Source organism: Felis catus, chromosome A3, assembly GCF_018350175.1.
Source record: "Felis catus isolate Fca126 chromosome A3, F.catus_Fca126_mat1.0, whole genome shotgun sequence".
NCBI lineage: Eukaryota > Metazoa > Chordata > Mammalia > Carnivora > Felidae > Felis > Felis catus.
Window position 1 is genome coordinate 128,817,354 of NC_058370.1, and position 27,227 is coordinate 128,844,580.

The window sequence follows — 27,227 nt, forward strand, 5'->3', positions numbered from 1 at the left end:
TTAATGAATAATTCTTCAGCACATGTGAAATGATTGAAGTGTGTGTGTGTGTGTGAGAGAGAGAGAGAGAGTGTGCGTGCACATGCGCTCAGGGATTTATCAGGTGATTATGCCAGGCCATGTTCTAGATCCTGGGGAAACACAAGCGCACAAGACACATAAGAACCCTTGCCCTTTTGGGACTTACATTCCATTGAGGAAAGGACACCATCAACAAAATAAGTAAATACAATATATACAATATATACAACGTGAAATGGGGGTAAGAGCTATGAAAACAAAAAGCAAAGAAGAGTAAGCAGCACATGCGTGCGCGTGTGTGTGGAGAGCACAATTTAAACAGGCTCAGGAGAGGCCTCACTTCAGAAAATGACTTTTGACAGGACAAAAAGACGAGGGCAGAGCCAGGAGGATGGGAGGGGAAGAGCCTTCCAAACAAAGGGAATAGCATGACGAAAGTACTGAAGCATCCCTGCACCCATCCTGCATACTGTGGCAGTTTTTCACAAAGTATTTGAGATAGTATTGAAATTTTACTCTATAAAACTCAGAGCTTTGAAGAGTTGCCTGACCCCAGATGGAAAGGATAGAAATTCAGTCTGTGACCAGACCTCATTGTGACAGCAGGGTCTCCTCTGTCCAGCTAAAAAGTGTCAAAAGGCGTGGTGGGGGGGGGGGGCAGTAGCAGCAAGGGTCTGGACTATGGGAATTTTCAGTGGATGCTAGAAAGATCAGACTAACCCTGAGAAGGCACTGGCTGTCTTAAAGTACCTCTCCCATTTATTCTGTCACTTGATCCTTTGAGCAAGCCCATTTTGCAGAAGATAAGACTCGGAGAAATCCAGTTACTCGCTCCAGGTTGCCCTGGTGGAAAGTGACATCCTGTCACTTAAAGCTCCTGATTCTAGGCTTTACCTGCTTTTTGCTTGCACCAGAGCGGTTTCTGGCGTGCAGTCTAATGAGTCAGTCGCTGCGGGAAGCTCCGCTGTGGCTACAGGTGAAATCTAAACTCCTTTGTGTGACAGAGACGACCCTCCCTGAGCTGACTGGCTCTTCGTTACCCCGCCAGCACGATCCTGACGCTAGCTCTTTTGAAGTTTATGTTTTAGCTGTTCAGAATTTATATTTCTCTGCATTTAACATCCTTTTTCACACCTCTGTGCCTGTGCAGATGTAATTTCCCCGCTTGGAGTGCCTCCTTCTTCCCACTCTCAGCAGATAAGTCTGACTCAAAAGAGCCTCCTGTGTGGAGCCTTCTCTGCCTCTGAGCACACACGGGTCCCTTCCATGTCTCACTGCTCTAGCGTGGACACCCCGCGAGCAGTTCTTCCATGGTACTGTAGGTGACACACAGCTGCCCCCTCTCCTTGTGGTAGGGCAGGGACCCCATCTCTCTCCGAGTCCCCGGGACCTCACCCATCGTAGTGGCTCGGTGGGTGTTTATCGGCACAGGAATAGCTTCAGGAGGCATTTCAGCTGCCGTGGGTCAGGGCGGCCTTCAGGCCCGAGTTCTGCAGCTTGAAGTTCCCGCTCTCTTGGGTTTGAAGGAATTGCGGATGGAAACAGTAGCTGTGTGTTTTAAGTACGTAGAGTTTTCCACTGGCAACCGGGCGGCTCATTGTTGGAGTCTTTTCAGCATCTTCCTTTGCATAAAACAACACTGCTGAGTTTGGAATTAAATATAACAAACTCCCAATGAGTCATCGTAGAAATTGGAATCAAAGTGGTTTCGATTTGTTGCCTACACATAACAGCACTCCGTGAAGCTAGCTTTCCCTCACTCGCCACTTCAGCTCGTTTCAATTTTCAGTCCTCAGGAATTCTCCTTCTACCCCCCCCCCCCCACCCGAGTTCTGAGCTGCGGGATGATTACTAGGTTTGAATACAGGTACTGAGAGAATTGGTGGGGTTATTTCTGACAAACCTGTGCACCCTAATGGAAGCACTATTCTAAGCCTGCCAGCACAGGCTCCTGGGGCTTTTCTAGATCGTTTTTGGAGCAGCCCACCTTACCTCAACTCTTGTTTTTAGGGACCTATAGTAACAATTGACAAATGGTCAGCTGGAGAGAGTTTTCTCTCCTTGTGTTTGTCCTGATTGACTTGTTTTTATGTTTAAGAAATAATACATATGTGGCCACAAAACTCAAACGATGAAAATGGTATACAGCAGAAAGTCAGTGGTTCCCTTTTGTTTCCTTCCAGACATGGTGTATGGATGTACGTATTTATGGAAATGTTTTTTATACAAATGTGAATATACCCACTGTTAGGTACCTTGATTTTGTTTGCATTTATACCTTACCTTTATAATTATTGTAAACGCATCTGTGTAAGTGTGATCTTGCTAGCATTTTTTTTAAAGTTTCAGAAGATAAAATCAGTTAAAAATGGAAACATGCCCTTCAGTTTTATATGCTAGAGAAGCAAACCCAGCAGGGGATGAAATTCAAAACTTTATGGTAGACCATTTCTAAATGTGGTTTTTTTTTAAGCTACTAATTGAAAATACTAAGTAGAAAATTATCTCAAGCAAATAACAACCCTGGAGGGGAAACGCACCACCTGTTTAAAACTTTCCAACCAATATTACCAAGAAATGGAGACTATTAAACTGGAATGGATTTATTACCTCTACTTGTAAGCAGTAGATTAAGTCATCGAGCATTCTGTAGCCATGAATATTTATGCATATTTTGTTTTTACAGGGATCTGACCATATTCTTTAAAGAAATCATATTTTATTCACCCCCTGAAGAACTGTGTTGCCAAATTCGGGGAAAAATTTAGAATAATTTAATTCTCCACACTTTTCCGTTTAAAATTTTTGATGCCTTTTTATGTGGTTATTTTTGCAGCCTGTGATGTTTTGCAATATCACATTGAATGCCAAATATGAGAGATTCTGAGGCTACCTGTAAAGTCCTTCAAAAGCTTCTTAGAAGCTAAAAGCTTTCATATGCTTTCATATATCATTGGACTTAGTTGGGAGAAGAGGGAGGGCTCTGTCTACACACACACAAACAGCAATTTGTGATGTGAGTTCGGGTGTAGAACATTTGTGGGGACCTGTCAGCAGCATAAGGAGCGCGGTAGGTGAGAATCAAGAGGCTTGACTCACTTCCTTGCTGTCAGCCCCCAGCCGAGGATGTCGGCGGTGCACATTGGCATTTCTGCGATGGGAACCATGGCCTCCTGTGCACGTTGCTGGGCCGGTGTGAGGGTCAAATGACATTCGTGCCAGAGTGCTTAGACGCTTGAATGCGTGAAATAACGTATCGGGGTGAGTGGGGGATGCTTTGGAATATTTTGAGAGAAGTTGTGGTAAGCTCAGGGGAAGAATGGTGATTAAAATTTAAATCAAATTTTGGAAGTAATCACGACCAGTGAAGTTCCTTGAGGAAGAGAGAGAGGTAGTAATGCTAGTGGTAAGAAGATAATTTACATGGAGGGCTAGAACTTACAACATGCTAATCCACCTAGCCTCGTTTAATCTTTATGGGGGCTCCATAAAGAAGAAATTGCTTCCATTTTAATAATGGAAAAGCCGAGGCTCAGGGGAGAAGAACCAGTAACCCAGGTTATTTGACGCCTATTCCTGTGGTTTTTTACCCATATCTGATTTCCTTTTTCTTAGAAGCCTTTGTGAGTTGTCCCTTCTCATTAGTATTATGTTTTACACAGTCAATTGAAGTACTGAAAACCTTTCTGTATATTTAACAGAGATTTGATGATCCATAAGCTTGAAGACGCTTGGAAGTCATCATCAGAGGGTTAATAGTATGCCCCTACTCTCACCACCTTATTAAGACAGAATTTTAAACAAGGTATATTTATGTCAAGGGGTTTAACAGAAAATGGTGTTCTAAACTCTCTCTGTTGTCATTAGAGAATTAAGAACCAAAAGACTTGAAGATACAGCTCGAATCAGGTATTTAGTTGAACACCTACCATTGTGTGTCCTCTATGGTCGCTCGTATTTACATATGTGTATACATGTATAAAAGGGTTGTGAGGGAGAATGTACCTATGTGTTAAAAAAAAAAAAAAAAGCCAATCTGGATGTAATAACAGATGACAGCATTAAGTCCATCAGTGACAGTTGATCGTTTGTAAAAGGACTCTGGTGCCATGACTTTGTTACATTCGGGGGGAGCTGTGTATACACTGGTCTCGTCAGGATCCTTACAATTTCAAGAGATCCCCTCCCCTGCATGCCAAATGTACAAGGATGGTTTGGGGGAGGCATTATGCTCGGGAGTCACATGCCACACCACCACTCAACCCAGCGGCCTTGGTCAAGTTTCTCACCTCCCAATGCCTCTGTAAAAACAGATGGTACTAGCAGACTGGTCCCACCGAATGGTTAGTTTTAAGTGAGATTCACTTCACGTATGTTTAGCTCTATGCCTGTCTCCATACCGAAGACTTTTAGGTCTCCAATACCGAAAAATATTAGGTGTTTGTTCTTAAATATTTCTTAGAAAAGCGAACACATTTGATGTATAAAGAACATGAAATAAAAATTCCAGAGTGGCTAGATAATTTCTACTTAGTAGAAGAAAAGAGATTACAGTTGTTTAAACTATGAAGGAATGTACTGACTGCGATTCATTGGTCTAAAATTGTACTTTTAACCAAGAAATCTGCTCTGAATATTTAGTGGAGGCATACATGAGGAAAGGTGTGGAACTTCCCTAATTCCACACCTGGAGGGATGTACAAGGATTTTACTTTTATGATTGAATTCCTCTACATTCGTGGGATTTTAGCCTGAGAAAGGCGATCCTCTGGTGATGTTCCTTTGTTTCACATCTGAAGAAGCTGAGCCTCAGAAGAGTCCAGAGAGGAGTAATTGCTCCCTGCCCGGAGTTCCTGGCACTCTGGGTTTGTGACTCGGCAATGGTGGGTATATGCAGATGCCTTCTGTGAATTGCTTATGTGCCCATCTTTGCCAGCCACCGCTTCTTAATTGCTTGAGAGTAAGCCCTGGGCCCAGTTTGCTTTCTTATAATGATAGAGAAAGAGCACTTTAACATACCTTATTTATCTGTGCCTCTTAGCAAACCATCAGGACGGTGTGCGCATCGAGTCCTATGGTGAGGAAGTGGGGATCTGAAATAACTTGCCCCAAATTGCATCCCTACTGACTGAGGGACCTGGAATAGAAGGACTATTGACTTTAAAACCACTGCTACCTGGGCACCCGGGTGGCTCAGTCGGTTAATCATCCAACTCCTGATTTCAGTTCAGGTCATGATCTTGTGGTTTGTGGGTTCGAGCCCCACGTCGGGCTCCATGCTGACAGCGAGGAGCCTGCGAGGAGCCTGTTTGGGATTCTCTCTCTCTCTCTCTCTCTCTCTCTCTCTCTCTCTCCCTCCCTCCCTCCCTCCCTCCCTCCCTCCCTCCCCCTCCCCCTCCCCCTCCCCCTCCCTCTCCCCCTCCCTCTCCCTCTCCCTCCCTGCTGCTCCCTCTCTTGCACATGCCCACAATCTCTGTCTCTCTCTCTCAAAATAAATAAATAAACAAAAGCCACTACTGCCGTTCATCGTCTTTCCCTTTTACCCTGTACCTGATTTGTGCAAGAGAGGCTACTGCGCTCTGGAAAAGACAAATTCACGAAATACTCGTGGTCTCTGCCATAATTTAATAAGCTATAATGTAATATTTATAAGAAAAAGCAGTGTAAATTGTAAATTTGAATTAGTGTTAAAGTGTAAGAGAATAGAAAGGAGGAGACGTTATGCTATTGAGGTCAAGTGAAAAGTATGCAGGCCGCTCCCCCCATACAGGTGCCAAATCCTTGAGATGCCAGGAAACAAAGTGAAAAATGAATGTGGAGACAAGACCTGTGGGAGAAACCTTGAGAGAATGGAACCGGTTGACTCCACGAGCAGGCGTGGGAGCCACAGCCTGGTAGAGAGGGGCTCGGAGAGCCCGATGGCGGGATGCTCGTAGCCTCTCCTCCAAACGCAGCGGAGTGGGCAAGTGCAGACCCAGGGCTTTGGTCCGAAACCGCCGGGTCAGAGCGTCTGTGGGGGAAAAGCTGTCCTTTGGTGGTGAGCATGGGTTTGCTGGCAGGGTGTAGAATCGGGGCACAAGGTGACAGGCCACGACAGGAGAGTTGTGCCGCCCTGAAACCCGATCATTGGAGATGCGCTCTTGCTCTCTTCTGCTGCGAGGCCAGAAAGTGCTGACGGGGTGAGGCTGGGAAAACAGGCAAGGACGGTGCCCACCTGGGGGCGGGGACAGAGCCCGTGTGGATGGGCTCGCTGGCCCTGGAGCAGTGGCCCTGTACCGCGTGACTTCAGGGCCGGCTGAGCCCTTGCTGCGTGATTCAGGGTGCTGCCCCGAGGCTTCAGCCCTTGAGCGGAAAGGGGGTGGGGCTCGATGGCAGCTGTGGAGGCGGCACTAAGTGCTGAGGCGTGGGATCCCCTTTGTCTAAATCCACTGCCAGAAACACCGTCCATATGCAGCCGATTCCCAAATCTCTTCTAATTGCAGTTAGATTTGCTTTATTCGTGCCATCTTTCCGTCAGGTCTTAGCTCCCCAGGCCTTAGCGCATATTGAACCCTCACTGCACTTTGTCTCCCTAGATTTTCCTGGCGTTTTCACTGCTGATACCGGAGTGGTTAGTCTAGGCATTAAATCTTCCAAGAAGACTTCCTCTGAATTCCCACAGAACCCTGTGCTTACCTGTATCGTACCATTTTACAATTGTTTGCTTGATCGTCTCTCTCCAGAGACTGCATCCCTAGAGGAGAGGGTCATATCTTCTCACTGGCACATAATAGGTGCACAAGAAATATTTGTTGAATGAATGAAAGATGGCTCATAGCTTACTTTGAAGAGTGAGTTTTCAAACCCAGGACTTTTGACTTGAGACTTAATCTGTGGTTTATGCAACAGGACCGAGTGTGTGCATAGAGGTAGGGAAAAAAACATTGACTTTTTCTCAAATCCACCTACCGGAACCCGAGAAGATTTCTCTAATTGGTTTTTATCGGTTCTCTCAGAATGTTTCCTAATAGGATCAAGAGAGAAATGTCAGGCTAGGTTTGGTAATACAGACTCGACGTTGACAGATCTCCTGTGTACCTCAGAATAATGGCGTACACGTTAGAAATGCTGACAGCTTACTATAATTAGGTGTGTTTCTAAGAACCAAAGATAGATTCTGAAGTTTTTCCCCCTAATTTGCTTATATTAAAATATATACCATGTCTTCCTAGGAATTGAGGGATTGAATTACTGTTGTTCAAGTATTAGGCTCCCTATTAAACAATTCCAAAATCATAGCTGAGCTGCTTTTGCTTCGTTGACACACCCTGACCAACTTTAATGTAAATAAATGTGGCCAGTTCATCACTTACTTTTCTTTCCTGCCGGCTGTCAGATTCCAGGTTTTGTTCTCTTTGAGTAATTTTTTTGTTGTTAGAGAAGCTGTAAAGAATTATAGAGCAATATCCCACTGAGCTCCAAATTGAGCAGAGGAAAAATTGGTTGGATGATCTCTTATGCAACTAGAAGTGTTTTGTGATTTCAGGAACAGGGATGGGTTTTTTTTTCCCCCCCCTAACTTATCCCTGGAGAAAACACTCTTCTACTTAGCTGTCTTGGCATTTAGAGTGGCATTACTGAGCTGCATCTTAGTTATTGAGAACACTTACATGGTCCAAAGAAAATTTATCCAGGGGCAATGAAGATGACAATTACTTCAGGGTGAATTATTATAAATGGTCAGGTAATTTGGCCCCCAATCTAACGTAGGGTGATGAGAGTTGAAAAAGCAAATGTACGTTATTTTTTCAACGGGTGGAGATTTTTAAGGTGGAAGAACAGAGCAGGCGTCCAGAAAACTCCTTCTAGACTCCTTTCTGTGTCTTGTCTCTCTGGTCTGCAAAGTTCACTGGCTCCCCCACTGATTTCTCAGGGTGGCTGTGAGCCTTCACTGATTTCTCAGGGTGGCTGTGAGCCTTGATAAAATGGCAGCAGGGGAAGAGGCAAACAGGTTGCCCAGGAGACGCGGTCGTCTTGTTGTTACTTTATTTTGTTTTGGTTGTTGCTGTTTTTGTTACAGGCTGATCCCAAGGAGCTCATCAAGATGGTCACCAGGCATGTGACTCGATACGGACACGACGCCTGGCCAGAGGACCTGGTTTCACTGACCAAGCAGTTACACTACTACAACGAACGTCTCCTGGATTTCACGCAGGCCCAGATCCTTCAGGGCCTCCGGAAGGGTGTGGATGTACAGCGGTTTACGGCAGATGACCAGTATAAAAGGGAAACTATCCTTGGTTTGGCAGAGTAAGGGATACCTTTGTCTCCTAAAGGGGTGGATTTAAAGCCTAAAAGAACAGGTTGAATGGTCAGGACACTGTCCTTTGAAGGTTTACATCTGTGGTTGTTATAAATAGGACTTTCCTTCTTCCTGGGGTGTGATGGACACGTGGCTGTTCCCAGTTGGATCAGCTGATGGCAGACAAAGTTTTAAACCTGCAGATTTAAATAATAAGCGTGGGAATTATTTAAAAGTTTCCCATGATTTGGCTAGCCCAATACCAACATTCTTACCATGTTAGCGGGGTGAGGGTATGACCGGCATAAAAAATGTGAAGCTTATTATAGACGTTTAAAAAGATTGCCTGTTATTCCTGGAAGTCTCACTGCAAACTAGGGGGCAGTTTAATTTCCCCCATGTGTTGAGAATGAGATGTTGTTTGACTGAGTACCGGGGGAAGGACCCAGAGTCTAGATTCAGGGCCCCTGTATCTGTCATGGGTTTCCAGAGGAAGGAGAGCTGACCAGCTAGGCCCAGCAGTCTCTCTTGGTGGAAGCCAGTAGCACCTGCCACTTTTCCCTTTGTCGCTTACCCCTTTCAGCAGCAAGCCCCATGTGAGATGGCAGTACAGGTTAAGGCCCAGTGAGAAGCATTTCTTCGGAGGCGTGGGATGCCCCTTGGTTTTAATACTGGTCTCCATTTTTTTAGTTGAGATCAAATGAGAATTAGTTACATGTCAGAAGGTGGGAAAGTGGAAAAAAACAAAAAAAGAAAAAAATACAAATTAAAAAAAAAAAGCGGGAAAGCGTGTTCACCCATAATGGTTATTAAGTAGAGTTGTTTTGTTCTTAACATCACAATTTGTGGAGCACTTCCCATGGGCCAGGAGCTGTGTTAGGTGCTCTATAAAGCTTATTTTGTAAATCTCTTTTACTCCTCGGACATAATAACCCTGTGGCGTAAAATGGTATTTCCATTTTATAGCTGAAGAACATGAGACTCGGGAGTGTGAGGTAACTGGCCCAAGTTTACATGGGTGGTAAGGATCATCACTGTGATATTAATCTTGGCCTTGGTCTCTCAATTATCAAAGCCATCCCATCTTCACAACGCCCTGTGCCCCCCCCACCGACCCCCCGCCCACTCCCTACCCCCAATGCACGGTTGTGTTCCCAGGCAAGCGAGGCCTGCAATGCAGTCGAGGCTTCCAGCCTTTGAAGCTAAGGTTAAATTGTGCCTATATTTAGTGATTATTCTTCCTTCCTGCTACATTACTTTAAAATAACAAATGTAGCCCTGGTTATGGTTGTAGTATATGCTATTTTTCGTTATTATTATTTAAACCTCTAAGAAAGTGGCAAAGTACCCTTGGCACTTTGTAATAACTTTATATGAGCCCAAGCTTCTTTCCTACCATAAGCACCCCAAATTCTCTTTAAAGTTTATTTGTATTTATCTTGATAGAGATAGAGAGAGCAAGCGGGGGAGGGGCAAAGAGAGAGGGAGACAGAATACCACGAAGCCTCTGCATTGTGAGCGCAGAGCCCAATGCGGGACTCAGACTCACGGGCTGTGAGATCATGACCTGAGCCAAAATCAAGAGTCGGACACTTAACCGACTGAGCCACCCAGGCACCCCCCGCCCCGAATTCTCTTTAGAGTAAGGCGGGGAATAGACAGATCAAAGAAAAGATAGTAAGAACAGCCTGTAGTGGGATTTAGTTAAGAGAAATGTGGAATAGTTTTTTCTCTCCTCCTCTGTTCTCCTGGAGGTTCACAATGTCATGGAGCCGTTTAATGTCTAATTTGAAAGTGACTGAAGGGGTCACTTAATCCAGCCTCCTCACTTTCGGAAGAGGGATCTGAGAACCAGAGAACTTTAAAAAGTTGTTCGAGGTCACACAGCCCAGGGGTGAGACTCGGCTTCCCATTGCCAAGTCCAGTGGGCTTCTCCTCCGGGCATTTGGTAATCCTGGGTGCCACCCATGCTCATGGTTTCTTAGAAGAATGTTATTATGCAGAATGCAGGTTAGGAGGTAAGGCATGTCTTAACATCATCTGTTACATTTTGCCGGGGTTTTTGTCCTTTACTTTCTTTTGTAAGTATCCAGGATGCTATTTGAAGTGTGTCCTAGAGGACAAATACATGCTTTTGACAAACATACCATAGAACCTTCTCCACAATTTGTTACCTAGAAAAATATCCAACATTCTCTGAACGGCATGTTTAAAATGTCAGAGTGGGTGTGGCGTTTTTGAGTTCGCAGTTCCGATTTGGAGGCGGGCATTCAGTGTGTTACAAAAATCCTTGACGCGTCTGCTTCCTCCTGTTCTGCAGCCCCCCCCCCGCCCGGCCCCCTCACTGTACACAGCGTGACCAGTCTTCGTTTTCTTGCGAATCGTGCATCCATTTTGATGGCATTGGCTTTCTATAAGTGCCTTTTATCCGTCCTTTATTGTCCGTGTATCTTAGATAATAGGTTTCGGTGCTTCGTTGGGCTAACCTGGAGGAGGGCACACAGAGCTTGGCTTCTTCCCACCTTTCTCAGGTGATGAAGGTACCGGTACCTAGTGAGCACGTTCCTGGGGTCAGGCACTGTGTCAGACTCCCCTCAGAGAAAGGATGAATTGCTAATGGTCGCTATTCTCAAGGGTTTCTCATTCCATAGAGTATACTCAGTAAATACTTGAAGAAATTTCTGATCGGCAATGACCTAGTACTTCACGCAGTGACAGACTTATTCCAGCCCTGGGCCTGTGTTTTACAGTCCACATACACAGAGTGGTTTTTACATTTTTAAAGGTTTGTGGAAAAACAAGAATTTTAAAAAATAATAAAAAGAAGAATTTTCTACAGAGACCGTATGGCCGCGAAGCCTAAAAGATTTACCGTCTTGCTGTTCACAGAAGATGTTTACCAACTGTGGGCTAATCAAACATAGAAGTAAACGTCCTGTTTTTCTCAGTTAGCATGTATATAGTCTTAGCAATATCCCTTAATAAGAAGATATTTCATTTCTGTTCCTGTGGTTCTGTCCACCAATCTTCCAAACGAGAATTTCATCCTTAGAATTTCTCTGTTTCTGGGAAATAGAGGTGCTGCCGTAGTCTTTGCAGAATGGCCTTCATGGTGGGTGCTGGGGCCCAGAATTCTTCATAAACCTACAAGGTCTCAAGTCTGGTGACCCCATGCCCTGGTTTAAACCTTCCTCTGGCTCTCCACTGCCGGTAGGATAAGGTGCAGGTCCCTTGGCAGGAACCCCTCCTGCCCCACCCCCCATGCCTTCTCTCTCAGAAGCCCTCTGGCTCTTCTCTCTCGTAACTACCTTCCCTCAGCTCTGCTTTTTTATCCTCCAGGCTTCAGCTCAAATCGGTCACTCGCTCATCTCTGCTGTCAGTATTTGAAGTCCTCTGGGAGCCCCGCCTTCCCCTCCCCCTCCCCCCCCCCCCCCCCCCCCCCCCGCTGTTGTATTTGGTTCCTGGTTGACATCTCACATCCTCCACTAGGCTGTGAGTTCCTCAAGAAATGTCTTGTTTGTCTTTGTGTCCCACGTAGCTAGCACAATACCTGATACAGTCTGGAAAACAAACATTTCTTGAGTGACTGTGCTTTCTCAGATACATGCCTGTAGGGCAGGGATACATTTCCTTTGCACTGTTGTTGGCCTGTAGGCTCTGGTGTCTGTGCCAGAATTTTTTGACCTCCGTACATTTTGGACTGGATCATGCCTTGTGGGAGAGCCTTCTGTGCCTTGCGGGAAGTTCGACAGCATCCCTGTCCTTTCCCCGCTCAGATGCCAGTAGCGTTGTCCTCCTCCTCTCCTGCCATGATAATCAGACACTGTCAGATGTCCCCTGGGGGACAGAATCCCCCTCGGTGGAGAACCACCGTTCTGGACAGTTCCTTGGTCAGTTGCAGTGCACCGCGGTGAGAAAGGAGCATTAACGTGCCTGGGAAGTACGTTTCCTGAATTGCTGTGAAATGTCTTTTTAAGGCCCGTGCCGGCTGCACCCCTTGCAGCTGGAGAGAGTCCTAATGAATAGTTTCGTTGCTGATTAAGGGTGATGTGTTTCTCTTCTCTCCCTTCCCTGTGGCTGGTGGACGTTCTTGAAGAACACTTGAGGAGAACGTCTACAGCATTGCCCTTTCGCTGGCGCAGCGTTACAGTGTCTCCCGCTGGGAAGTTCTCATGACGCATTTGGAGTTCCTGTTCACGGACAGCGGGTAAGTGCACGGTTCAGATGTACGTTTATTTCCGTGTCTGTCTTTTCTCAGTTCTATTTTAGAAGGATCTTGACCTTGTGAAGTGCAATTTCACCTTTCCTTTTGACCTGTAGTAGACCAACATCTGTACCTTCTCCCTTTATATGTCTCCTGATACGTCCATATTCCAACAACAGTTTATTAGTTTTTGTTTTTCAGTAATAATAGCCCTGAGTTACTGTAATGTTGGTGTGTTTATTCAGAGGTTTCTTTTGTTTGTTTGTTTGCTTTTATTGAGAATCTACCGTGTACCAGGAACAGTGGTGATACTCAGGTTACAGTAGTCAGCAAACACTGGCATCCCAGCTGTCTTGGAACCTGTAGTCTAGTGTGGGCGACAGATTATAATTGGATGATGCTAAACAAATGACCACACGGGTGATAGTCTTATCTGTGATAAATATTGCACTGCACCGTTTTTAAAGCCCAGTAATAGGTTCAAATAAATGTTTGTTATGCACATTGGCATTTAGAAAATATCTTGGCATTTTATTAAATATCTTTTTCCTTTCATTGAATGTTACATAAAAGGGTATCATATCTATATAAGCAGGATTGGTCCATTGGTCTGAATTTATTATAAATTATCAGGCAATCTAGTAATGTGCAAGACTGTTCACAGCATATCATTATACCTGATAGCAGTGTGATTATGGAGACGCACAGCAATTACAAAAGCAGGAAATCATTACCGCCTGGCATCATTACTTGTGAGTGACAAAACACCTAATATTGATTTAGCAAGTGGTGTTTGGTGCCCCTCATTCCTTACTTAAAAGATGTGGTTCGCCTTACTGTTTAATCACACTTGGTAACACAGGCATTTGAAACCAGCCTTGTTAATAGAAGAGAGATTGCCCAACATTTACTTGTTGAGTCAATGCCTATGAGAAGTTAATAGGTCAGAAAAATAATGTTCCTTTCCTGAAGATTTTTGCTTTTCTGTCCCTTTAAAAAGTCATTTTCCCTGAAAAGTTGATTTTCCTATAATTTTACATTCTCTTTCCTGTTGGTTGAGTTTGGAGATATTCCCTGCCCAGCTCACATACAGAGGGGCGCACACCGTCTTGGGTGAGGCAGCGTCATGCAGTAGAGCATAAGCCTTCAAATCACCGTAGCTGGATCAAATACTAACTGTCAGTCTCTAGCTGTATGTCCCGATGCAAGGTCATTCAGTTCTCGGGAATTTATTTTCCTCAACTCTAAGGGGTAACAAAAATTAAATGACTTCACGGTAAAATATCAAACCTGCACCCCTTTTCACATGACCAGTACATCATTACTGGCAGTTATTCCTGGAATTTCACTCCTGTGAGAAGGAGATAATCATCGTAAACACCCATACTTGAATTCTTGGTCTCCTTCTTCCCCTTATTTCCCCCGCGCCCCCATTGTTTTCTTCTTAGTCATTGTAAATATCAGTGATGACTTTGAGTGGCCATGTGTGCCTGGCGTCCCTTCCAGCTGGCACACCCCAGCTGTTCTGCAGGGCATGTTCAGCTCCCCATGCTCAGGGCTGATGTATATCTATCACTCATTACAGCCTCGGTGGCCACCTTCACTTCTGGGCTGTTCTGGATGTTTTAGAAGAGGGACGTTTTAGAAGAGACCAGCAGAAATACTTACACCATCAACTACCAGTGTATGTGTGGCTTAGCATGAGGGCACGGGTTTTGGAGTCTGGCCACATTTGGTCCACATCTGCTGCCCATAACCCCAACTATGTAGCTGTGAGCAGGCCTCTTAATCCTCTTGAGTCATTGTTTCCTCAGTGATCCGACCATTATCCTTACCTTGTAAGGTTCTAAGGGTAAGAGAGGATCTGTGGAAAGTATATAGCCTGGCCGCTCTGTCATACTGTTGCATTATTCCTGTTATTATTCTTGTCAATTCTGCTGACTCTGTGAGCACCTTTAAGTTTTGGACACAAGATCATTTTTAAAATACCAGAGGATGCTTCTAGACGATTGAATAGTACATTTGTTCACTCACTACATATGATTATTTTTATAGTGTCTTCCTATTCTAAGCTTAGGTTTAAGTGCTGAATGAGACAGACACATTATTACCTTCACAAAGCTTATATTGTAATAGGGGAGACATGCCCACTCTCAACACACACACACACACACACACACACACACACACACACACACACACACGCATGCACGCACTTGAAAATAGCCAAAAAGTAAATTGCTAGTCCTAGTAAGTACCATAAAGGAAGTGCACAAGTTGTAGATAGCAGTCTAGGCAGAGGGAACGGGTTCTGGAGCAGGAAGGATCTTGGTATTTTGCATAACTAAAGGAAAACCATTGTGGCTGGAGCATATGGCTCCTTAGCACTGGAGAACTAAGTAGGGGCCAGAACTCCCTTCGACTGTCATCCTTGGTGACACTCTCCATTGTTTCCCTTCTTAATTAAACAGCAGATCTGAAGGCCTGCATCCTGCATTTTCATTTCACTCTGATAGCCACCTTTGAATCACGAGGTGATTACCCAAGTGTCAGAGATCACGATACCGTCTTCTCAGTCTCCTTTAGATGCGTGGCAAGGGGCCCCCTGGCGCATGGAACCTGCCTGCACTCTTCTATTTTTCACAATCAGTTTCATATTCTTTGGTAGGATTCTTTTGTTCTCAGGTACAGGGATGAACCAGCGCAAGTTCTAGCTGTGGGAGGATGAATAAACTGTAAGGCATCTGTCTCTTTCTGAATGGAAACAGAAGATACACGGGACTTGTGTCCCAGGATTGCTGCTGCTCAGAGGCAGAATTGTGTCCACACGGCCACACTGTAAAGGATTCTAAATCCTGGCCTTTTCTCTGTCTCCTCCCTTAAGGAAGCCTGGCTTGGCTGAGGAGTTAGTGTGAGAATAGTTCGCGTATAGAGAGAGGATTTAAGGTAGCTCGGCTTACTAAAAGTAGCTCATAACATTGAAAATTAGGATAAAATAAAAACTCAGGACCAGGAAAAAAAAATCCATATTAGAGTAGGAAGTTTGAATATATATTCAGGACATAGGCCTTCTGTAGTCGTTAAATTTGGTTTTGATCTTTCTTTTGGCCTAAGGGCAGGGGGTTGTGGATCATGACCCACACTCTGATTTGCATTGTGCCTAAGAAGAAACCTGCCATTCCTAAGAGTGGAAGAACTGATTACCACCATTACCAAAGCGGAAGCCGTTCCTTCCATACATCTGCAACCTTCCTTTCCATGTTGTGACCATTAAGGCCACTTCTCTCCCAAACTGTCAAAAGCTCCTGACACTGGCATAAAATGTAAGCAAGACAATGCACTTTGGCTTGTTTCCATCTGGTGGAAAGTGTTCAGACTCTGAATCCTGGGTTCAAACTCTGGCTCTGTGACTTCCTACTAAAGTGTTCTTGCCAGGTAGACACGTTGCTTCAGCCCTGTATGTATGCCTAGGTTTCCTTGCCTGCAAAATGAGTTTTCTCATTCCATTTGACAAAACTGCTGTGAGATTTCAGAGATTTATACAAAATACCTGACATGTGGTAGGTGCTCAAAAAACAGCTGTTGTTAATTCTGGAAACAGATCATATACACCAAACCCATCCTATGACCAGTATTAGCCCAACATTGTACATCTTATCTTTGAATAGTTATTTTTCAAGTCAACGTTAATTATAAGGTATCTGCTTTGTGAGAAATAAATGAGCTGACATGGCACTTAACATCTAAATGCTCAGTAAATGGTACCTATTCATCTATTTCTGTTCTGTGGTGTCTTTGAAAATATTTTTTTGTTAGGTAATAATATGAGACTATATAAACCAGTGAGAATCTAAGGTGTCAGGATTGTCATTGTAGAGGAGACGAAGCCTATTCTCATGGCCTGCCCCATCATGCTCTGTTCATATACAACATTCCGCAGAGGATCTGAGTAGTTGTATGACAAGAAATAGACAGAGATGCTCATTATTGGTCATCCCATCAACCGTGTAGGTGAACTTGTAAAATTAAATTCCATTTTTCAGTTTACAAAGACTTGGCCAAAATGTTGGCAAAACTGAAAAATGCCACGGCTATTTTGACCTTATTTTCTCTTTGTAGTCCCATGTGCAACTGTCAGGCAGCATTGCACATCAAGTCGGCCACGTCAAGTTCATTCTGAGCATTTGTGTGGTGAATACCTTGGATTGTTTCCCTCAGGTCAGAGTAGTTATAACTTAGAGGGTAGAATTGTCTCTTTGCACAGGCATCAGTGGAGGAACCCTGTTCGCTCATGATCATGGTCATGAATTTGGACCCATATGTCTTTAAGCTTTTAGGATTAGTCTTTGGCGGAAATGCCTGGAAGTTAGTACATCTGGACTGTGTGAAGCCATATCCCCATCCCTTTGTCTCTGCCTTTCCCAGCGGCCGTCTGCCTTCTCCTGTCCCACTGTCCTTTTTCCTTCCTTTCCTCTTCTCGGTATTGTTCAGACAGGTAATAGAACTTTATTATCAATCAGTCTCAGACTGAGTAAAGAAAAACATATTTAAATAAATTTGTTTTCCTATTTGAATATAAGTTCTTTCAATACATCCTGTTCTTGAATCACGTTTTTGGGTGATTGACAACTTGAAGCCATTACAGAACACTAATCAAAGGATTAGTGCTATTAATTTATTCCTTGTGCACCGGGTACAACTCATGCTAGTTTCTTCCTTTAGTTAATCTCTGAAAGCTAAATATGCATTATATATATAAGCTGCTTTATGGCTAAAACTAGGCTCAAGATAAAGCACTTAAACTGTTTTCAAGGGTAATCATTAATTTGATTAGTGAAAAGTCCATAGTGGTTTCATGGTATTTCTTCCTATTCTCTTGAATGTGGGTTCTTTGGAATTGTTTTCCAAGCAGAGTTTTCATTTCTTGTTCCAAAGGGAAGATAACAGCTTCTTTCAATGGAAACTATTAAAATGGGTTATTGATTACTGGCGTCTATAAAAGATCTTAGCACATTGTAATTTACTGAAGAGGCAGGTTTTGGCATTTAATCATGTATCACTAAAGGTATTCCAGATCTCTCTTGACAAGATAAGTAGGTAAAATTGCACGTCAGACAAACCGAATTGTAGGCACAGAAGAATAAGTGGGTGGGCAAAGGGGAAAGTCGTGTTGGTTAGGAGAGACTATATTCAGAATGAAGCCAATCACCAGTGAACTAAAACTGTTAGGGCTTAATCACTGGCCACTTTGTAGATGAGTCTATCTCAAGTATTCTGTTTATCAGGGTGTTAAGAATGAAGTATGACAGGAGAACTCTTTGAGAGTATTGCCGCTGGGAGAGAGAACTAATGTTCATTACAGAAAAACTCCTGTTTTTGACATGGTTGGTACTGCAGACACTTGACCTTCATTAGTCAAAGGCTACTTTGTGATGAGCTGAGCAGAACACACGCCAAGTCCAAACAGATGTGGACCCTTTGTCTTAAGCAGGTCGCTTAACCTCTCTGATGGCAGTTTCTCGTCTGTAGGTTGGTAATTACTTAGATTTCACTTGCCTTGCTTAGGAATCAGCCTAAGAAGTGCACGTGTGTTCCCCTCCCCCCTCCATTGGCATGCTGTTCTGCCTGCAAGTTTTCATCCATCTGACCTGTCTTCATGGGGTTACACGGTTTGCTGTTTACTGCAGACTTCGTTTGACAAATTATGCAGAAACATCAGAAATTCCGTGAATCGCGTTCATACACGACGGCGCGTACAGTGTATTTCAGAGGTGACATTGCATACTTTGAATAGTGATACTATCAAGGTTGCTTTCTGACCAGCCATTCGTTTATACTCATTTGTTGTACAGACCTGGTGCTTTCTTGTCTCGATACCTCTGTTAAACTCTCTTGTCTTCATTCCTTTTTTCAGTGCCAAGCTCAAGTGCTTCCTTCAGTAAGCCTTCTGTTAACATTGACATTTACCTCCTCTCAAGATACAGCTTTAGGGATCCTACTGTTAATTAGAATATGGTTGTGTGGCCTTTGTCCTTACCATTATTTTGCATTGTGGTTTAACTCTTAAGTATTTAGAACTCAACTAGCTTTTCAAACTGCTGGATAGAGCTCTGTGTTGTCAATCTTTTTTTTTTTTTTCTTTTAAGTTTATTTATTTATTTTGAGAGACCGGGAGAGAGAGAGAATCCCAGCCAAGCTCCACGCTGGAAGTGTGGCTCACACCCAGGAGCCGTGAGATCATAACCTGAGCTGAAAGCAACAGTTGGACGCTTAACCGACTCAGCCACCCAGGCGCCACTGTTGTAAATCTTTATACTCTCCCCCCCACGATGAGCAGGGTGCCTGGTCCCTGGAGGACACCTACGTTTTGCTCATCCACCCATCTGTTTGGCATTCATAAGACACATGTTGAATGTTTCCTTTTTACCACACACTGGTGTTTGGAACTGAGAAACTAAAGACGAAGATATGGTATCATCTTTTCCATCAAGTGGTACATAGCCTAGTGAGGGAGACAGACAAGGTAATGAAAAGTTACAGCACGTTATGAGTGCTAGAAGAGAAGGATGCTCAGAGGAGGCAGTCGGGGACATTTTTATAGACTGGGGACATTTTTATAGATGTTTGAACTATGTCTTAATAGAAAAACAGAGTTTCTCGAGAAGTGACAGTTAAAAGAGCATTTAAAAAAATTACTTGATATTTTCACTTTATGGATTGCTGCTGGTATCCCAAGTATCATCACACCCTTATAAAAATTTTAAAACATAATTTGTATTAACTTTATGTCCTTAAACCAAAAAACATGTCTTGGCATTTCCTAAAAGTGGGAATTCCATTAAATAGGGCATCATATTTCAGAGATGCTGCTTTTCAGTTGTATGTGATCTAACTTTGATTTCGCCAGAAGTCTCCCTGGCACCCCTTGCATCCTTTGTATGCTACTGCTGAATGCCCCGGAGACTGGACATTTCTATGAGTGCTGACTTACTCTGCACGGGGCATCAGGGTTACACCGGGCTGGAGGCATTATGTTCTGTCCGGGGAGAAGCCAAGACCAAAATTAAGTCTTCCCCTTTACCCCCAGAAATAAAAACTGATTGACCAAAGTAAGACTCCTTAAAAATTGTTTGCAGTACTTTAACCTTAAATGGCCTTTTTTTACATTACATTATAAAGACCTCTAAATCATGGTGAAAATACCAAGAAGTGTGTTCATTCTAATGGCACTCATTACCACAGATAAGTCAAGTGAACATATCTGTTCTTTCCCATTTTAATTCTCTTTGAACAGAGTATCAAATTTGGGTGTATTGAATAGCAGTTCGGGGCTCTTGGGTGTAAAACTTATATGCCTCAAAGTTGGAGTTGTTTCTTCTCCCCCACCATTTCCTAAATTCCTGAAATAATAAGGTTGTTTACATTTCTATAATGAAGCTCAGATTTTAAGTGTTTCTTGTGACATGAGTAAATAATGCATAACGGAAGCTGACAAGTCTGGGTTCATCTCCTGGATGTTAAGCGTTGGGTGACTCTCCCATCTGAAGGAATGTGAACCCTACTTCACAGGGTTGCTGTGACCCATATGAGAGAACGTGAAAATTGTATAATAGTAAGCATTTAACACTCCTATTTGCCCTTATATAAACAGCCCACATTCTGGTGGTTTGCTGAAATTGATTGACAAGAAGAAGGGACTTGTAAGAAGCAGCCTGTCTTTTTCAGTCAGGGGGAAAAAAAACAACAACAAATTGTTTACTAAAGGGACCAAATCTTAACACAATTTCTTTCTCCTTAATTTCAGTTTGTCCACAGTAGAAATTGAAAATCGAGCCCAAGCCCTTCATCTCTTTGAGACTTTGAAGACTGATCCTGAAGCCTTTCACAAGCACATGGTCAAGTATATTTACCCCGCTATAGGTGGCTTTGATCACGAAAGGTTGCTATATTATTTCTCTCTTCTGGAAAGCTGTGGCTGTGCAGATTTGGCGCAATATGCCATTAAGCCAGAAACGCACATTCGGCTGCTGAAGAAATTTAAGGTCGTTGCTGCAGGTAAGACGATCCTTTCCCTGCTTGAACTCATTCTTTAAACTAAAGCCAGGAATTAATTTTTTTTGTGCACAGTCATGTTTGTGCATTTTGTGACTGGCAGAGATCAGAAATCACAGGATCTGATGCTAATTGACTTTAGTTATTATCTTTGCAACTCCTTTACTTACTGTTTAAGGAATTAAATACCAAAGAAAACTATAAGAGACCTATGGAAAGTCACACATTGACTTTGTCTTACAGTAGGCCTGGTGCTGAGATCTGGAGTTTTTGACTAATCCTCCAGAGGTCTGTTCCCTATTCCCAGTGGTTCTGTTTTATCTATAGAAAGGACAGGGCTGGGACACTTCACATTTGGCAATTTGGCCGAATTTCACCTCACTGGAGACTCTGTGTTTTAAGGATGTGTGAAACCCTTAAAATAAGAGCATTTGCACCTTTGATAAATGGTGGCAGTCTTTGGAATGCTATCCCTGTCTCTCTAAGCTCCTAACTAAGACATTAAACACATTAATACCTCTCCAGTCTGTGTGATACTTTATAATTTACTTTGAGGGGCGCCTGGGTGGCGCAGTCGGTTAAGCGTCCGACTTCAGCCAGGTCACGATCTCGCGGTCCGTGAGTTCGAGCCCCGCGTCGGGCTCTGGGCTGATGGCTCGGAGCCTGGAGCCTGTTTCCGATTCTGTGTCTCCCTCTCTCTCTGCCCCTCCCCCGTTCATGCTCTGTCTCTCTCTGCCCCAAAAATAAATAAACGTTATAATTTACTTTGAAATCTATATTCATTCAATACTTAAAACAGTTGTGAGAATTTATTTCAGTCTGTCAGTGGTTTACCGAGTAACCAAATTAGAAGCTGGACCAGATGCGAGAAAAGGAGCAAAATTGCATCCCTGCCTGCAGGTAGTTGATGGGATGGCAGATGAACTATGGGGAAATAGAATGCAGTGCGATGAGCATGCTGGTCAAAGGAAATATAGGTGCCGTGGAAGGACGTAGAAGGATGGAGGAAGCCAGAGGATAAGCCCTCTCCAGCGTGCACGCCAGGAAACCTGAGGCACGCGGAATGGGCGGCCTGTGGAGGACCGCACAGCTGACTGCCTCACAGGCTGGGACAGGAGCTCACATCTTCTGATCTCTGTAATCGACAGAATATCTGCTATAAATTGGTAGATAAAATTTTCCCTTCAGCGGTCCAGAGGGCTGTGTGTGTGTGCGTGTGTGTGTGTGTGTGTGTGTGTGTGTGTGTGTGTGTGTGTGTGAAAGCTCCTGTATGTTTATGTTGGAAAGAACCCACTCCCTTTTTTTCTTTTCGTTCCATTAGGTCTTAATTACAAAAAGCTGACCGATGACAGCACAAATCCTCTTGAAGCCCTGGAGCCAGTTCTTTCAAGTCAAAATATCTTATCTATTTCCAAACTTGTTCCCAAAATCCCCGCAAAGGATGGACACATGCTTTCCCCGAGCTCTCTGTACGCCATCTGGCTGCAGAAGCTGTTCTGGACTGGAGACCCGCACCTCATTAAACAAGTCCCGGAGTCCTCCCCCGAGTGGCTCCGCGCCTATGACGTCTGCGTGAAGTACTTCGATCGCCTCCACCCGGGCGACCTCCTCGCGGTGGTGGATGCCATTACATTTTCTCCGAAAGCTGTGACCAAGGTAACTGAAAAGATCGTTGAAAGTGCATTGAATGCTGTAGAAGAAACCAAAATGGCTCTTAAATCCAGTAGATTGTTTTTATTTCCGTTCTTGGGATGGAGAATACTTAACGTGTTTGACGTTTTCGTTTCTTGCTAAGCGCGAGATGTTCTAATTGGGAAATCGTTTTCCTCCGTCACAGATGTGCAAGTAGTCTAAATCTGACTTGGCTCTTTCTGATTCACGTGTGCGTCTTGTACACGTTACGGTTCTCCTGTGTCACAGTGAATACGCCACCTTGTTCTTTCCAGTTGCGAAGCGGGAAGCACGTCCAGTGCCCCACCCACATTAGCTGCTTTCAGTGGCAGGCGACAGCTCAGCTGTGGTGAAATCGAGCCCCTAAAAATTTTTGCATGAATTCCATGTAGCGTATGACTTGGTGATAGAATTATCCACGGAAGTCTCTGTAGACATTTTCTAATGTCTGCTCCACGCTTAGGTCTGAGCACCTTTAACTGGACTCCCAATTCCTGCTCTGGATCCTTCAACCATACCTAGTTTCATACAGAGTAAATAACGTGAGTTCTTCTCCTTCTCTTCCTGCCGTCTCGGGACCTTACTGTAAAACAAAATTCTTGCTGTTTGGTGGCGGGGAATGTCTCTCCCGAAAACACCTCCCACCTCTGGTCTCAACTGCTGAGCTCTGTTGCCTTTGGAACTTTTTTCCTCCTCTGCTTGACGGTCTTTGCTGCTGCTCCCCCGGTCTCCAAGCTGGCAAGTCTGCCCAGTACCGTATCACAAGTATTTTTAAACTTTTTTTTTTAAGTTTGTTTGTTTGTTTATTTATTTATTTATTTATTTATTTTTTCAATGTTTATTTATTTTTGAGACAGAGACAGAGCATGAACGGGGGAGGGGCAGAGAGAGAGGGAGACACAGAATCGGAAACAGGCTCCAGGCTCCGAGCCATCAGCCCAGAGCCCGACGCAGGGCTCGAACTCACGGACCGCGAGATCGTGACCTGGCTGAAGTCAGACGCTTAACCGACTGCGCCACCCAGGCGCCCCCAAAGTTTATTTATTTTGAGAGTGAGAGTGAGCAGGGTAGGGACAGATAGAGAGGGAGAGAGAGAATCCCAAGCCTGATGCAGGGCTCGATCCCACAAACCATGAGATCAAGACCTGAGCAGAAATCAAGAGTTGGACACTTAAGACTGAACCATCCAGGTGCCCCACTATCACGAGTACTTTTTTTTTTTCTTTTGGAAAAAAGAGAGTTTTGGAGATACAGTTCTTTTGAATCTCTTTTGGAGATACATTCCTTTTTTTTTTTTTATATTACAAGTATTTTTCACATGGCTCATATTAGCCTGAAAATTTAGTGTAAAGGCTAAGAATTCAAGTCATTCATTTGGAGGTTGATACAGGTAGAGGTTCAAACATCTGTGGGGAATTCTAGTTCTAACTAACTTATTCCATTAACAGTTGTGGATGGAACCAAGGACCTCATCACTGACTATTAGAACTCAAGCACTTTAGTTCACTATTAGAACTCAAGCACTTTAGTTAATAACTTGGTTTTAAATTTTGCAAGCACTGCAGGGACGCCTGGGTGGCTCAGTTGGTTAAGCGTCCGACTTCAGCTCAGGTCGTGATCTCACGGTTTGTGAGTTCGAGCCCCATATTGGGCTCTGTGCTGACAGCTCAGAGCCTGGAGCCTGCTTTGGATTCTGCGTCTCCCTCTCTCTGCCCCTCCCCTGCTCACATTTTCTCTCTTTCTCTCTCAAAAATAAATAAACGTTAAAATAAAGAAATTTTACAATCACTGCTACGAAAAGGAAATGATCGTTTTTGTTGTTTCCAAGGAAGCAACTAAAAATGATTTTAAAGGAAGATAGCCTCATATATTGGAAAAGAGTACGTGTTTCAAGTCCTTTGAACCTGGTTTTGAACTTTGAACCAGCAACTTAATACCTCTGTGGTTTAGACTGAGGAATCTGGTAGACCTCCTTGTGGCTGAGTAATCTGTGGTACAGATACATTATTACCCCCATTTTGACAGGTGAGGAAAGTGAGGCCTACAAAGTTAATTTGGTAATAGAGGAGCCACAGCGTGAAGTCGAGAAGGCTTTTTTCCAGAGTCCTTGCTCTTAACCCCCGAACTGTACTGTATGTGAGGAGCCCTGGAACCAGCAGCTAGAGTCAAGGGCCTGGGGCCATTGTAGGAGCTGTAGGGGAGCAGGGCCCAGAGAGCCCCAGGGACATTCAGTCCAAGTGGAGTAGCCTGTCCTGGGATGTGCCCGGAGCAGGGCTGAGTCTGAACAAAGAAGGGTGGGCAGGAACCTGGCAAGTATGGGAAAAAGGCAAGAGTCCAGCAAACATGGGTTTGGAATCTCCCCGAACGAGAAGAGGGTTGGAGTCCAAGGAAGTACACATGCAGGGAAGGGAAGGAACCAAGTGGGGAGTTGAGGTGCAAGGAAAAGGCTCCAGAGGTGGGACCATGAACTGGCTACAGGAGCTGGACAAGCAAACAGACCAGGCAGGAAGCCAGGAAGATGGGGGGGGGGCGCTGGGGGGGTTCACTCTAAGGCCGTTTCTTTCCCCTCAGCCTGATGTGGGTTTTCAATGCTTTATGTGAGGGCAGGACAAAGAGTAGCATGCCATCACCGAGGCCATGTGCTAATTGTGAGTATGTGTATGGAAGGGGACAGAGGAGTCTAGATTTCCAGCAGCAGTGATTTACTCCGGATTAAACGTAAGACATGGACATAGAATCCACTCCGAATTTGAGCTGTTATTTATGATGTTTCAAGTCCGATGATTTTCGGTTATAGCACATTCTCCAACCACCTGAAAACGTATGACCCAATTGTTTGTGCACACATGCGCACTTTTCCTGAGGAGAACATGTCTGGCTGACCCAGTAAAGAGTGAGTCAATAACTATGGCATTGCTTTCTCTCCATTCAGATGGTGTCGTCCTTAGCAAGATACCCTTGTGTAGTCAACTATCTCGGGGCGCCTAGCTGGTTCAGTAGGAAAGAGCATGTGACTCTTGATCTTGGGGTTATGGGTTTGAGCCCCACATTGGGGATAGAGATTGCTTAAATAAATATAAAAAAAAGAGATGGTTTTCTACTGAGTCAGGCAAGCTAGAGGAAAATGAGAGAGAAGCATTTAAAATTAATTTTACATCTTTGGTCTAGCTGTTTTTCCTCATGTTATTAATTGGCAAGCTTTCGGTTTTCCTTTGAGAGAGGAAAAGTATAAAGTTTAGGTACAGTGCTTGCTTGAAGTCCCACAGTACTGTGCCAGAGAGAGAGAGAGACAGAGACAGAGAGCAAGAGAAATTCAAATTGAAATACAACCCTTAACATGTCAGAGGACACGTTTGGAAAAGGAAGTGCAGCTGGATTTGGCCAAATTTGCAAAACACCAGATGTTCCCACAGCTCGTACATGATGTTAAAATGTAAAGTAAGTCTGTACTGCTCACATGTGGTGTGCGGGTTTCAAATGTGTACCCACGTTTAATTCCAAACCGAACTGTGGAAGGAACTGGTGAGCTAGTTCTAGAGTGCGGGACAAGAGCACGAAGCTGTTGTATAGGTGCTAGAATTCAGACAGGAGGGTCCAGAAGCCTGCACTTTGTACCCTTCCCCCGACGAAATAAGCCAGAGAGGGCTGTTTGCCTTCGAGATCATTGTCATTCAGTTGCCATTTGCATTGGCAGAATTTGTAGAAATTCTGGGGAAAATATGCACAAAGTGGTATTATGTCATATAGGCAGAGATTGAATTTTCATGACATTTGAGGTGATGAATATGCAGAAGCTTCAGAGAACACAAATGTTTAAAGTTCATTTGCTGCAAATCTAAATTGTTTGTTTTTTTTGTGGAGTCAGGTAAGAGTTGCTTTCCTATTGCTTTTCCGGTTGAGCAATTAGATACATTTTGTAGAAGGGACAGAGAGCAAGTTAGTGGGTTAGAAATCCAGGAAAATGATCAAAGAAGCTGCAGTTGGGGTCAAAACACTGTGTGCTTGGTTCACATGTGATGTGCTAAGATGGGACTTAGGTGCGACCTCAGCCTTCTCCTTACTCCCAGCCTTTTATACCCCCACGCACTGGGAATGGCGGGGAGGGTTGCATCCTTAAGTGACGACCTGGGAAATCCTCTGCTCACTTACGAACTGCTGCCCAGGAGCTTGCTAGGACCCTACTTTAAGAGCCCCAGGTAATCACAGAACTAACACAGGCCTTCTGCCTCCTGCCAGGTGCTTCTCAACTTGAAGTTGGATGGACATTGACCACCCTCACCCCACCCTGGTTGCACTCTCTGTTTCAACTCCCACCGTTTGTTTCTGATGGAAACATGCTGTCTCCTTTGGGTTAGAGTGGGGGAAAATAGAAAAATAGGTCTGACCTCTGACCCTCAAGCATCATACCTATTGATAATTAAGTTACTGCCCCTAGTGTGTGTGTGTGTGTGTGTGTGTGTGTGTGTGTGTGTGTGTGTGTGTAAAAACACATTTTTTTTCAGGCTCCTTATAGTTTCCACCTTTCGGTTCTGCCTTCTAGAGCTATGGAAACAGCATAAGGGAATCTCTTTTTCATGTTATGATTGTTCCTGAAATAAGCTACCGTTTCTTCCCTCATCCTGTTATCCAGACTATTTGATATAAAATCTGGAAGAGTAAATTTGTCTTAAAAACCATGATATGACCTAAAAATAAAATTTATTTCCTAAGGTTTGTCTCAGTGAAAGGCTGCACTGTTGCTGTAACTTCAGGGTCTTTTCACTAAGGACGGAGCACCGTTGTCACCATAAAGAGCAGTCAGTGTCTGAATCCTATGTAAAAATGCTTAGGCAATGCCCAGTACCTAAGTATGTGGCAGATACAGGACTTTCTGATGCACAAATCAAATGCATATTATGTAGATTCAGACTGAATCACTAAGTATTTAGATATCAGCTGTGTGCCATATACAAGGTTAGTTGCCATTGAGAACATCAAGATGTAAATACATTCCTAAGA

The 27,227-nt window shown here is 44.0% G+C and overlaps 1 protein-coding gene across 11 annotated transcripts in view; it reads left to right on the plus strand.

Moving 5' to 3' along the window:
* Nucleotides 1–27,227, plus strand: part of NBAS (NBAS subunit of NRZ tethering complex) — a 355,550-nt gene that overhangs the window by 244,314 nt on the left and 84,009 nt on the right. For all 11 annotated transcript variants that reach the window (XM_045054925.1, XM_045054924.1, XM_045054917.1 and 8 more), the window contains 4 exons: nt 8,081–8,310; nt 12,399–12,509; nt 20,311–20,561; nt 21,880–22,214. In XM_045054925.1, the coding sequence (XP_044910860.1) occupies nt 8,081–8,310; nt 12,399–12,509; nt 20,311–20,561; nt 21,880–22,214 (927 nt within the window). The remainder of the gene's footprint in view (nt 1–8,080; nt 8,311–12,398; nt 12,510–20,310; nt 20,562–21,879; nt 22,215–27,227) is intronic.